Here is a 13,248-nt window from a genome sequence, read left to right as displayed (position 1 = left end):
CTTGTGTTGTTTTTCCAAATGGCCATAGGAGGGCAGCACTCATCCAGTAAATTCCACTGTTATAATAAGAACACCTGATTTATTGCCAAGCACAGCTTTAACATTCTTCATCACTAGCTTTGTTTTAGCAGCATGGACATATCAAAAGTGTACAACACTACAATTGTCTGGCAAAAGTGTGCAATCAGTATCTACACATTGCACCCAAACCAGACTATATGAACACCACTAATCTTATTTCTGCTACCTTCCTTGAGTGCTGGAAAAGCTTCATGTGCCAGAAAGGGCAAGCGGTTAACAATAGAGTCACGAGTTATTTGGCTGGAGACTGCTCAGCTCCTGTGAGATCAGACTGCATTCCTTATCCGACCTAAATCTTAAAAGGAAGAGAAGTAATTATGGTGGAACAGAAAATTAGGTAGGCAGAGAGATGCACACTGTTCATAATGTTCCAATTTGCCCCAAGTAATAGACCTCACATTCAACATTGTGTCAGTGCTGAAAGTTCAAAGATGGCAAGTATCTTATCTAGCAGTGTGAAAACAAATTAATTTCCTCACATATATGCTCATAGTGACTCCTCGCTACACAATTGTCTGGTTAAGCCACGGTAGTCAGTGCCACAAGTAAACATAACTTAAACCGGAGGGCCCTTTCTTAATCGACTTAATCACTGAACAATAACTGCATTAATGAGTGCAGACTCATGCTTGGCTCTTTCTAATAAGAAGAACGAGGATTGTGAGAATGTTTGAGCTTAAGTCAAGCGTGAAAAGGATTGTCTGCTGGTATTTTTCTTGGCTGGCTCGTCTGGTCAGATCAAGGCAACCATGGCCAGATGAATTGGGGCTGACCACTTTGGCCGTGGTCTGCACCTTGTGATAGGGCCACAACACCAGTTGGTCTCACCATGTTAGCAACATAACACCAGTGAAGAGTCACTAAGATGAGGTTTGTTTTTGATCCTCTTTTCTCTTTGTCTGAGGTGTTGGGATATTTTCTTTTAATCATCATCAAACCATAATGCAAGCTTTTCCCAGGTCCTGGCATTACAGTGTTGTGTAAGAATAATGTGACACTTCTATGATCCCTGTAGCAAAATTCTCTTATCTTGCTTATCTCCCTTCACAAGGAGCTCAGAGTGCAGGGTCAGCAACAGAACAGCACCTCTGGAGGTGAAACAGATTCACAACCAGGTTGTCCAGTTTCTGGCTCATTAAAAGTATTAAAACACAGTACATCAATTCAAACCTCAAATGGTATTAAATGCCCCAGAGTTTGTTGATAAAGATATTAAACCGTTTGTTTCAGGTAAGAAAAAACTTTTTGTTGTCAGCTCTTGTTGTAAAAGGCACAATATAGTTAAGTTTGAATACGTTTTAAGTTAAGCTTATTTTATTTGAGTCGCATGAATAGCATTGGAACTGCAACATACAATTATGCACAAGCACCAGGTGCACTATATTTAATGTTTGTAGCGAAGCGCTAATTCACAACACCTGTCCACAGAAGGCTTTTTAAAAAAGTTAAAATGGAAAAAAGAAAAGGAAAAAAAAAAAAACCATCCACAAAAATACGAGAACAATATTGTGTCTCTTTTAGCAATGTTTTAACATCTCTATTGAAAAAATTGTGTTGCATCTTTAACTCAGTGAGTAGACATTTCCATAGTTTTGTTCCTTTAACAGAGAAGTCTGATTGTCCAAATGAGGCTTTGCGTATTGTTTTTTTTACATTTAGTGAGAGGACTCAAGCCATTGTGACACAGAATGTAAGGATTCAGTAAGCTGGTCAAACTTAAACTAAAAATGAACTATTTCCTATTCTTATTGCATGCCACATGGCCAAAGAGTTCACAATCTGGTATGAACCTCAGGGCCTTTATTGCATGTCATACCCTTATCCGTATCTGTATGTCTCCATGCTATCAACTATCAAATAAAGGCAAAAATGCCCCCAAAATGATCTAACTACCTTAACAGATTCTTGAGCTTTTATTGCATTATGATTAACATGCTCTCCAAAAAAAGGCCCACATTTCAGTAGTTATTAATTATGATGAAGATAAATATCTTCCACTGACACCCTGTCAGCAGCTCTTTAGCTGCTGACAGAGCCTCAAAGGTGGGTCCAACAGTTGAGTAATGTCCTTTTTAATACACCGCCTTCCAAATCGTTTCGGTCCATTCAGAACAGTTGAGAAACATTTTTTCCATGAGGCAGAAACCACTCAAATGAAACTTTTAGTTCAACACTTGAACTGTAACAGCTGAGTGTTCTTCCTGCTCTGAGCTCTTCCACATTCAGAAAGACTTCAGTTTCAGATACAGAAGAATGACTTTTAGGACTTATTAGGAATTAATTATTGTAGCCTCACTTAATAGACTGGAGACAAATCTTTTAACCCTGCAAACTTTAACCTTTTACCTTTCATGGACTGGATTGAGTCTGACTGTTAATAAGAGGCAGGGACTTTTGCCTTCTGTATGTTTCAAAACCAGCCACTTTTTCAATATTTCTACTTCATTGTGTATCTTTTTATAGCACAGTTTGTATGGGCCAAGGAAGTGAGGTAGTGTCTACACTGCAGTCCCCTCCACCCCTCTACAGTAAATGGTTGTCTTTAAAACGCTGCTTACTTCTAGGAGGAGCCTGCTCACTCACTGCTGTAAAAGAACTAGTGGTAGTAAGTTACAAAGGATCTTTTGACTAGTCATGAATGGGCCACTGAGTGAGGTCTCTACCCAAACTACTGTAATTTCCTGCCTCAGTCACTTCAGTCAGTCACACATGCATATTCATCACACATAGGAAAACTGCATCATGTCAGCTGATGTTTTTACAGCGTCTACGTGATGGTTGGAGTGCGTTGTACAGCGGGGGTTCTTGCTCCAAACACGGCACTGTTTGATACAATGTCATTTCATCTCTCCAAAGACTATAACCAGACGTATCAGAACAACATTAACCCAACACAACAGACATTGTGTCAACAACTCATCTGCCCCCTCCCTGCTTGTCCTCTCTCAATGTTCCTCTGATCTTTTCCATTAAGAAAAATTTTTGTTAAAGAGGAGGAACCAGATGAAAAAAGAGAGGACAAAAGAGATTAAATAAAGGCAAACAAGAGTGCGGTCTGAGAAAGCCATTAAGTGGCGTAAGCAAACGTCCAAGCGGAAATAAAAGGTTGGTGGGGGTCGGATGGAGTGAGTTTATGCTGTACTTTGTATAGTGCACAATTGCTGATGTGAGTATTTTTAAGTTCCCATAGATTCCCTGAGTGGCTGTCGAGTCCCGGAGCTCAGCGGGCTCTGTGGGGCGTGAGTGAATGCTTGGAGTGAAGAGTGCAGTGGAAAAACAACAGAAAGGGGAGAAGTGGGCGTAAAGGGAACACAACAGCCGCCTCTTAACACTGGGCCCCTGTAGTCCACCCTGGGCCATCCCCGACTGTAATTCCACCCTCATACAAGAGTTGTTGACGAGTTTTTAAATGTTTGTATGAGTGTGTGAGATCTATGGAGGTGAGCTCCTCCTTATGGTCTTTCCACATTCACAGTTTACAGTCTGACCTTGCTCAGCTGTTGTATGTTGTCATGGGGTGGCCTTTAGCCCAGAGCCCACGTTGGATCCTCAGCCCAGCTGCAAGTGTTGATTACTGGATGAAAGTAACACTGCAGCAGGGCTGGTACTATAACAGAGAGCGGGGTTGCACGGCTTTGCCTCTGTGAAACTTTGATGTAAATCCCTGAGGCTACGAGCAGGGCCGACCTATCCATCGACACCTTCCTCCTTTGTCGCCCCCCTGGCTCGGTGTGGACTGGTGAGAGACGGAGAGGGAGGAGGGAAGGCAAGGGAAGCCAGGGGAGGAAAGGAAACCAGGCTAACAGAGAGAGAGTTGTAGCGGGAGATCCACAGGATGCCGTTGTGTTGATGTTTTGATTGTACTTCATCCTCTCATTGCAGGGTGGTTAGGGTCCACAGGACTCTACTGTTAGATGACCCCCTTCCCAAATTAGATTCCCCTGCCCTTTACCTTTCTATCATTCATATCTACACTCATTTTTTAAGAGGACAGAAATATCTGTTACACCTTTGCCAACACCTGTGGGAGGTGTACATTTCAGCTTTGCCCTTCTGGAAGGCCTAATCCTTAATTTTTCCACCATATAAAGAGCTAAATTCACTTATAATTGAAAGTATTACATTTATAAATGAAATATTACCATTTTATGCGCTTGACAACCGATCATGATCACAAATGTAATTCTGTTTGTATTTCCAAATACCACTGAAGTCAACAGACTTGTTACAGTAGCAGAAAGTGATGCTGGTGGACTTAGTTGCTGGCTCTGTGTTAAAAGAACCATCAATCAGTTTAGGAGTGGTAGCCAATCCAATGTTCCAATGATCTCATTTGAAGCCTGATAATCAGACTGAATTGCCATTTTGTTATTGAAAACACTGAAGTTGAAATGTAGGCAGCAATTTAGATATCTGGAACCAGGCTAGGGCCAAAACACTGAATTATAAGAGCGGATTACAGATTGTGTCTTTAAAAAGTTGAATGGCAACCAGGACTCTTGCATAACAATTCTGATAATCGATTATTTGTTTAAGTCAACACCAGGTCCCAGTTTCTCAAATGTGGGGTTATTGCTGCTTTCTATATTCACCATGATATAAAACTGTTTTTGGACTGTTGGTCAGACAAAACAAGCAGTTTAGCCTTAGGCCTTGGGAAATTTTGATGGGCATTTTTTGCCAATTTTCTGACCTTTTATAGACTAAACGGTTAATTGATAAATTGAAAAAATACTTGACTTGATTAAGGAATAATGTAAATAATTGTCAGCTGCAGCCATAAAGTCTATTAAACTCTTGCTCTTTCTAAACGCAAACAAGCTAAAATCTGGCAACATGCATTCTGCTCTTTAAAGACACAAGATCCATTTGGAAAAAGTCACATAACATTTCAGACTGATTCATCTGTATTAACACAGTACAGCTGTCAACAGTTCATTCCATTTCATAGCCAACACTCATCCATCAGTCTATATATGTGATACTAAGTAAAGAGTTAAGGATTAGTGATGTTAAGTTATGCAATAGGAGTGAGCCCTGGGAATAATGTCTAGATTTGTGACTTGTGAGAGACTCCAGCCACATTCCCACATGTCATTCCACAGACCTGCATGTTCCATAAACTGCGGCAGCCACAATGGGCAGGAGCGCACATAGTCAGCATGAGTAACCTCCCTCTGCTGTTGTTATGGAACACTTTAAAACTTGTATAATGCCAAATGCATGTCAGCGCTACACAGTCAGTTTCTCTATTTGATGCAGGCAGTAATATACATTTTAATAATATAATAATATAGTAATTTAGTAATATTGTCACTGAGGAGTGCGCACTTCAGTGGGGGACTGGACATGTGAGTGATGAGGTTCTGCAGGTTTGTTCTTCTTTGTTTTGCAGAACCTCTCCACTCCTGTGGAATTTAACTTCCAGCACATCCAAGTTAACAGATGACCTGGTGCTTCTGTTTTAGCTGAACACAGATATTGTATGTTCAAAGAAATAGATCATTGTTAGTTAGCCTGGCATTTTGCTGATGTCACATCTGGTGGTTAGATGATACAGTGAGGCCAGCAGGAGTTTGGGGACCACCTCTCACAATGCATTCCCCGGAGGCCCTCGGACAGGTGATCTCTCTACAGGGGCACTGTGCTCCATAACCCTCAGTATTTATGTCATAACCGCAGGCCAGTGTGTGTCACAGTCATAGATTTAGAAAGCTCTGTCTACTGAGGAGGCTGTGGTTAGTGTCGCTGTGTCCCCCAGCACCTGTCCTTCACTCCTGTAGCCATGGATTTAAGCCCCCTCCCACAATAAACACAAGTGGCCTTTTCATTTCAGAGCAAAGGAAAGTTGTTATCTCACGCTCTGGTCATTGAAAAAAAAAAGCATGTTTGGGTTTCCCTAATGACTCAGAGAAAGTATCCGGTGCAATTTGATACTTATAAACTTCTCCTTGGATCATTTCATAATGATTATACAGCATTTAGACACATATGCATCATCAGCAGCTCCTATCAAACTTAGTAGATCGACCAGAGATATTTCATTCTTCCGGAACAGACTCATAAACAAGAAAACCACTGTCCGGTCTCTCTCTCCCCGCCACTGCGTGCATCCCATGCTCATACCCATCCCGTGCGCAGAGTCCTCGCCTCTCGCCAGCGCTTCTGTTTCTGCACGTCAGCTCGCCACAGAGGGGTTTTTCCGTCTTTGCAAGCTTTTACAAACCAGATGCAAACATCAGCAGGCGTTTTTTTATTCCTGGCCTTTGTACAGAGTTTTAGAGTTGGTCGCTGGCGATTCTTGACATCATACTGATGGTCTTCACTTCTGCGCGCTCCACCCCGCCTGCCGGAGCGGAGCGCTGGACCAGAGAGACGCACACGGAGGGGAGAGCAGGCTGATGTTAGCGGCTGTTGCGAGTCTCAGTCTGCCAGTTTAAAACTGTAGAAACAGCTAAGACGAACTTAATGAAAGAATGCTGCTTACTATAGTTGGATATAGTTGGTTTAGATAACGTGGACCCACATTGCGCTCGCTTGCTTTGTAGCCTTGTTTAGTGGTTTATAACTGCACGCTTAAAGTGTATTTATGGTAATAGATTTAATGCTTAATAGGGGCCAGTTTGTGCTATCATTTCTTCAAAGTGATGGCAGGTCGTTAGCAGCTCAACTTCATTGTTTTCTTGGAGTTGGTGCATGTGTAATTACTTCTCTGCACCCAGCTGATTACCTCTCATATCTGACTCTTAACAATGATCGCTGAAGGTCACGTTTCAACGCGACGCACTTGGCCAATTATTGTATATCGTTTCTTTGGCGACCGTGTCTTGATTTACAGATAACTTTTACATCTTAACAAACCAAACCGAGACCGGAAAAAATAGCAGGGATGACATTTACTCATGTGTTTTAGAAGTTGACTGGTTTAAGTCCACTTTATAGCCGAGACAAACCGGACTATGACTCGGTCACAACTTTGCTCTGCGCTCCTGCGGATGACCCAGTGAAAAGTGTCAAATCATATGTAGTTAAATCGCGTCGGCCTGAAGATGTTAGGAAGTCCGTCAAACAACGGCGGCATCAGAATGCTGGTGCCCCCTGCTCCGAACGACGACAGGCGGGTAGAGTTCGTGGCTCTCACCGCTGTCCACACGGAGAGAAGCGAGCCGTCCACCCCGGAGCGCGGACACCCGTCTCACCGCACAGGGCTGCTGGGCACCCCGCTGCCCGGGCCGCCCGGACCCCGGGCCAACGCGTCCGCCACAAGCAAACGCTTCAGAAAGTTGCAAAACTGCCTGTACAACGTGCTGGAAAGACCAAGAGGATGGGCATTCATCTACCATGCATTCATGTAAGTTTAACATCATTGTTGTTTTTATCTGTAGCCTAAGTGACACAAAATTGAGCAAAAACTCAGCATTCTGCTATTTTCTGTTTTGTTTTAATAAGTTTTTAAAGCCTCGTAAAGTTAGAGCGCGCAGCCACATGCTACTAGACAGGCAACTCTGACTTGTTTTCACTCGTGTTTTGATCACTATACGCCGGCAGTCCTTTGATGAATTTTCCAATTAACCAAGCAGAGTTGCTTATGCGGCAATTAGCTCGGCCATATGCCATACATCATCTCAACACGGGGTCCACTGTTCAATTTCCCCTTGTCTCTGTCTGATTAAATCATCGAGAGGACGTTGGATATTAAATTGAATTTATCCAAATCCACAGGGGGTAATTGTCATTTTTTAAACCAAAGTCCCCCTGTAAACAGTTTTGATGCTTGCTGATAGTCACACTTTTGAAATACTATTCAGTAAGTTTTTGCTTTTTTTATGAACTGGCATGCTTGACTAATGAGTTAGAATAATAGAGGCTGTAGGTTTTTAATGGCAGTAAATTAAAAAGAAGACATCACTGATTAATTATACGTGTGGTTAAAGTAACTTTATTCTGACTGGACTTCTTGTTGTAAGATTTTTCTGACAGGTAAATGATGCATAGATGCCCATGACTTGTCAGCAAAATCTTACCAATTAAACACATGCAGCAAACAGAGCTCAAACTAATGCAACTCTTCCCCACTGCAGAAAGTACTTTGTCAGGGCTTCAAAGTACCTTGTGCCATATATTTTATAACATAAACAACATGTAAACCCTGGAATAGTATGAATAGTATGAGCTCACTAGTAGCAGTGCGTGCTCCCCCCTGACAGACCAACAGCTTAGGAGTTATATTTGAAACATACAGCAATCACCAGGGTATAAAACACGGCTATCAACACAGTAAAACTGAACAGAATTGTTAGTGGGTTGATTGTGAACCTGTTAGAGATTCAAATTTAGTTCACAAAAAGCATGGTGCACATTGCAGGCCTTTGTGTCCCATTAAAAGTCAAAGTTCACTCAGTGCGTATTTCAGTTTCTTTTATGTGAAGCCCGGGACAGTTGTGCAGCAGCAGTCTTGCAGCTGTGTCTGTGTCTGGTACATAGTAGACAGAGCATTATGTGTGGGAGCTCCTTGGCTTTCTGTGTCGTTGTTTAGACAAGTACAGCTGTCTCTCTGCCAATGCCATCATGTGTTTATATCAGAGGGAAATCCCACTGTAGAGCCGCAACTCTCATATGCATTCTCATCATATACTGTCGGCACTAGGCCTGTCACAATAACTTCTTTTGTTGGACAATATATTGTCCCAGAAATAATTGCGATAAACGATATTATTGCCATTTTAAGACAATTTTATGCCACTGATATAATGATAATATAATAGCATAATAATGCATGTACATCCTTTTAAAGAGCAATGAACTTTTTTTCAGAATATTCTGACATTGGGATTGGAATGTGAAAAAAATCTTTCCCATGACATGCAAGGTTAGTCGGGATTGCACACGGCTCCCTCCCTCCGACATCGTAAACATGGAAGTGGCCGGGCAGTAATGGTGGCGGGGAGGGACCGGGGCAACATGGGCGGGGGGATCAGAGGGTGCTTTACGCTTGCGTTAAAATTATTCACGAATAATGCCATATAAGCGGCGCCGCTCACTTGCACTTGCACTGTATTCCCCCTCGGGACGTGCACAGCGAGCAATGGCGGTGACTACTTACTTAGCCAATATGACATGACTAGCCTATCAGCCGCTAATGCAGAGTGTAGGTGATCTGCCCTTCAGACTCACGCGCCGCCTTCCCCTTTTTTAATTTTAACAGCAGGAGAGAAAAGTGGATTTTATCAAAATGCTGAAACCTTCCGGAAACAACCTGCTGAAATAAGTAGACAGATCATTTGTCTCAAATAGATAGACCACAAACAATAAGTTATGATGTTTATTCTGGTATCATGTTGGTGACATTCTTATGTAAACAAACAAGCATGTAAACACAATGAGTAGTATCGAGGACAGCAAAAATGATCAAGGTCATATATCGTACGATAAGTCGATATACAGACATGATAATGCCGATAATTATGTTATCATACGATAAGTCGATAACATAATTATCGTGACAGACCAGCATGCAACTGTAGTCTCACTTTGTCCTTCACCTCTTTCACTTCTTTCTTTTCTATTCCCTCGACACGAACGCTCAGCACACACAGAGCTACATGTCATGTACTGTGTTCCTCATTAAGAGCTATGTGGCCTTTGCAGGGTAGCTGCTGGTGGCATTCTCCCTGACATTACTGGATGGCAGGCGTGGATGGCAGCTCTGCCATTGTTGTTATTTCTCTGTTAGGACGGCAGAGCAGGCGCTCGGAGGTGGCCAGATCACGTTTCAGATACCACGGCCTCAAAGATGGAGCTGGACTGACTTTTGAAGTGAGAAGCTCCTGTGATGGATTGTTCTATGCCGCTGTCTCCAAAGCTGGCAGAATATACCTGACACTAAAACCTTAGCTAGACTTTTGTGCTTGCTCGTTGATATGAAATACGTCGGGTGCACATATGTCTAGCTGAGTGCATCATTCCCTTGATACTGTATCACCCTGAGCTGTGCATTTGTTTTGATTAATTACATGTAAGTCGCTCACCACGCTGAGAACTGTAGCATGTGTGAGGTAAATTCATTGTACATTGAAGCTCAATTAAAGCGGCGTTGATCTGTTGTAATTACATTGAGCCATACACTGCTGTGTATGGCTGCCGCTAACTTCCTGTGATCCTTTAATTAGTCCTGGATTGTAACTGGGGACGCTGGAGCAGATGCGTTGCTTCTAGAGAGCCTCTCTTTGCAGGTGTGTGTTGGAGTGTGTATGGAAAAGGGGTGAAGTAGCTCTCTACTGTAATGTCTCTCCACGGGCACCCACTTAAGTCCTACCACACCCCCCACGCTTAACCCTCGGCGTTGCTGCCACAGCTGCACAGAAGATGCATCCCCACAGAGACAGATTTCCTTCTTAGATAAAGGTCTTAGGGTAACTTTAACATCCTGCCTCCTGAACGGCTCAGATTACAATACTGTGAACTGTTTCACATTTTAATGTTTCCTGTGGATGAGACACTTCTTCAAACACTCTCTGCTGCAAGTGTAACAGCTGTATGCTAATTCAGAGCTTGCATTTAGTTCCTCTTCTCTCCTCTCCTCTCCTTTCTTCTCCTCTCCTCTCCTCTCCTCTCCTCTCCTCTCCTCCCCTCCCCTCCCCTCCCCTCCCCTCCCCTCCCCAATCCTTCCCTCTCCTCTCCTCTTCTCTCCTCTCCTCTGGTGGTAGTTAGTAGAAACGTGAACAGTCTCAACCAAAAGCCTTGTTTTCTACACTACCAAGAAAACAGGGAGGGATGAGGACACAGAGACTTGTTAAAAGAGACAATAGTTTCCCAGTAAAGTTAATCATATCTGTGAAAAACGGCCAGCTACAAAGAATTCCTCTGCTCGCCAACCCGATCGGTTGCTTAGACACCGGTTCTTGCGTTCGCTAAGGCTCTGATTTAAATGGTGGGTGGCCGGTTTGAAATGTTAAGTGTCTCTTGTCCCTTCACTCACTCACAGTAAAAGCTCAAGACCTCTTTGTCACATTTGAGTCCTGTTTCTTTGTTTCACCTGCTTTAAAAACTGCAGTGCTAGCAGGAGGGCTTATCTGCGTCTTTGAGCCAGTTAAGCACTGACAATTGCAGTCCTTCAAGTTTGTACAAACACCAGCGGCCCTGCAAGAACGTTTAGCTTGTTAGAAAGTGTGAACGGTTTCAAGAATCTGCATAGTTGAGACTTATACCTCATGAAAAAACATTTCGTGTTGCACTTCAAGAACTTAAGTATGAATCAGGTGTAAACAGTGTCTGTGTGTGTTTTTGAGGAGCTATTGTATAGGGCTGCTACTAATGATTATTTTTTATTACTGAGTAATCTGTTAATCATTTTTTTGATTAACTGAATAATTTAGTCTATAAAAACTGTGAAAATATCTTCAAATGTTTTTTTTTTGTCTGAATGACAGTTTAAAACCCAAAGATTAAGTTTACAATGATGTGAAACAGAGAAAAGCCGTGAATAACTGGCATTTTTGCCTGATAATGATAAAATGATTAATCCATTATCAAAGTAGTTGCAGATTCATTTTCTGTCATTTGACTAATTGATAAATCAACTGATCGTTTCAGCTCTACTTATAGTTCTGTCATCTGTGAGTGTGTGTTTATGCATGCGGAGCGTCTGTGTGAAAACCACAAGCCCCATGAGCTTGGCAGATGACCGACAACAGTCAGAAGGATCAGTTTCAGTGTTTCCCCTCAACTTTGACCCCTCATCCATTTCCACCATATACTTGTCAGTGCCACATATAGACCATCACATATAGACCATAATAATTCATCCCAGCAGGGGTCCTTTGGGGCTGTGGAACTCATAGTCTAAAATTGGGTTACTTGTCTCCGATCAGGTCACATGACCTGGTGCCAACTAATACCAACACAGTTGAAAGTCTTGATCTTGGCTTCGGCTGCCATCTTAGTCTCTGGCTTGGTACAGCATTCCGCTGGACCCCAGCCTGAATATACAGTAATAATGCATGTGGATGGACAGGAAAAGCAGTCAAGACGAGTACTGACCAGCCAGAGTGATTGATTGGTCCTAAGGAGGGTGAAAATATACCGGCCATGTATTATTGATGTCTTACAAAGCAGGAGCAGAGACATGGGGCATAATTATAAATGGGAGTAATGTGGAGTTAGATTAGTTAGATTCTTACAGTATCATCAGCACCAGTATCAAGTAGTTGTTTTATGAGGTGCTTTATATTAAACCTCCGGGCAGGCTAATTGAGAATTTAGCAACTTTGTTTTCCAGAATATCATGTAGCTGTCTGTTGTAGTTAAAGGGCGACTCTATGAATCTAACACTAATTTAATAGTCATCATTATTCCGACTCAGGCTGTGAAAACTGCTGTATAATATCTGTGGCTCTGGAGGAGCTTTGTCAAGTCCTGGTGATGCCATAGTAATGTCATCAGGGTTATCTCATCTTGGAGACTACAGATTTATAACAGAAAGCCTGCGTTACAAACTGGAGTTTGCCAGGAAGAGATGATCTAACAAAGGACACCTTATCGAGTTGCATAACAGAAAGTGAACTATAAAATGCTCTTGGAGCTTTACCGGTACGGGACTAACAGTCAGGATATGCTGGCCTCCGCTGCTTTGATGTTGGAAGTAAACTTAAACAAATACAGTTATACACAACATCGCCGTGCAATCATTTAAGGTCAAAGAGAACGCTTTAGTGCTTTCAAATCAGTTACAGCTTTTAATAATGCATTGTTAATGCTTTTAAAGAAATTACTCAGTTATCATTAGTCTTCTTTCTCCCTCCCTTTGATTTCTGAATTGAAACAGCAGCTTCCAAAGTACATTTCTCATGCCAGATAAATCTTTGCCATATAAACCCTTCAGTCTCCTTTGTGTGTAGGAATCCTTTCACTTTAACCTTTTATGGCACGGGCACCGGTGATGGTGTCTGTTTATGAAAGCTTGAGCCTAAAGCAACATTATTTATAGATGTGGAGGGAGATACCCACAACAGGACTTGCAGCCTTATGCTCTCCTTAACCTGCCCGCTTATAGTTTGGTCAAAGAGGTTTTGAAATTTCTATATGGCGATACTTCATTCTCCACACATCTTTTATGCTAACAGTGCTGTACACAGAATTCATTTTGCAAGCTTTTCATTAAAGGTAAAT

The 13,248-nt window shown here is 42.2% G+C and overlaps 1 protein-coding gene across 3 annotated transcripts in view; it reads left to right on the top strand.

The window, feature by feature from the left end:
* The first annotated feature begins 6,200 nt into the window (after positions 1–6,200).
* Positions 6,201–13,248, top strand: part of LOC137199039 (potassium voltage-gated channel subfamily KQT member 4) — a 49,621-nt gene continuing 42,573 nt past the window's right edge. For 2 of the 3 annotated variants that reach the window (XM_067613116.1, XM_067613113.1), the window contains exon 1: positions 6,201–7,432. In XM_067613116.1, the coding sequence (XP_067469217.1) occupies positions 7,131–7,432 (302 nt within the window). In that variant the 5' untranslated portion in view covers positions 6,201–7,130. The remainder of the gene's footprint in view (positions 7,433–13,248) is intronic. The other variant, XM_067613114.1, reaches the window with a different exon arrangement.

The sequence above is a fragment of the Thunnus thynnus genome, chromosome 15 (genome assembly GCF_963924715.1).
Source record: "Thunnus thynnus chromosome 15, fThuThy2.1, whole genome shotgun sequence".
NCBI classification, from domain to species: domain Eukaryota; kingdom Metazoa; phylum Chordata; class Actinopteri; order Scombriformes; family Scombridae; genus Thunnus; species Thunnus thynnus.
Note: the sequence above shows the minus strand (reverse complement) of the source record. Positions and strands in the feature narration are given on the sequence as shown.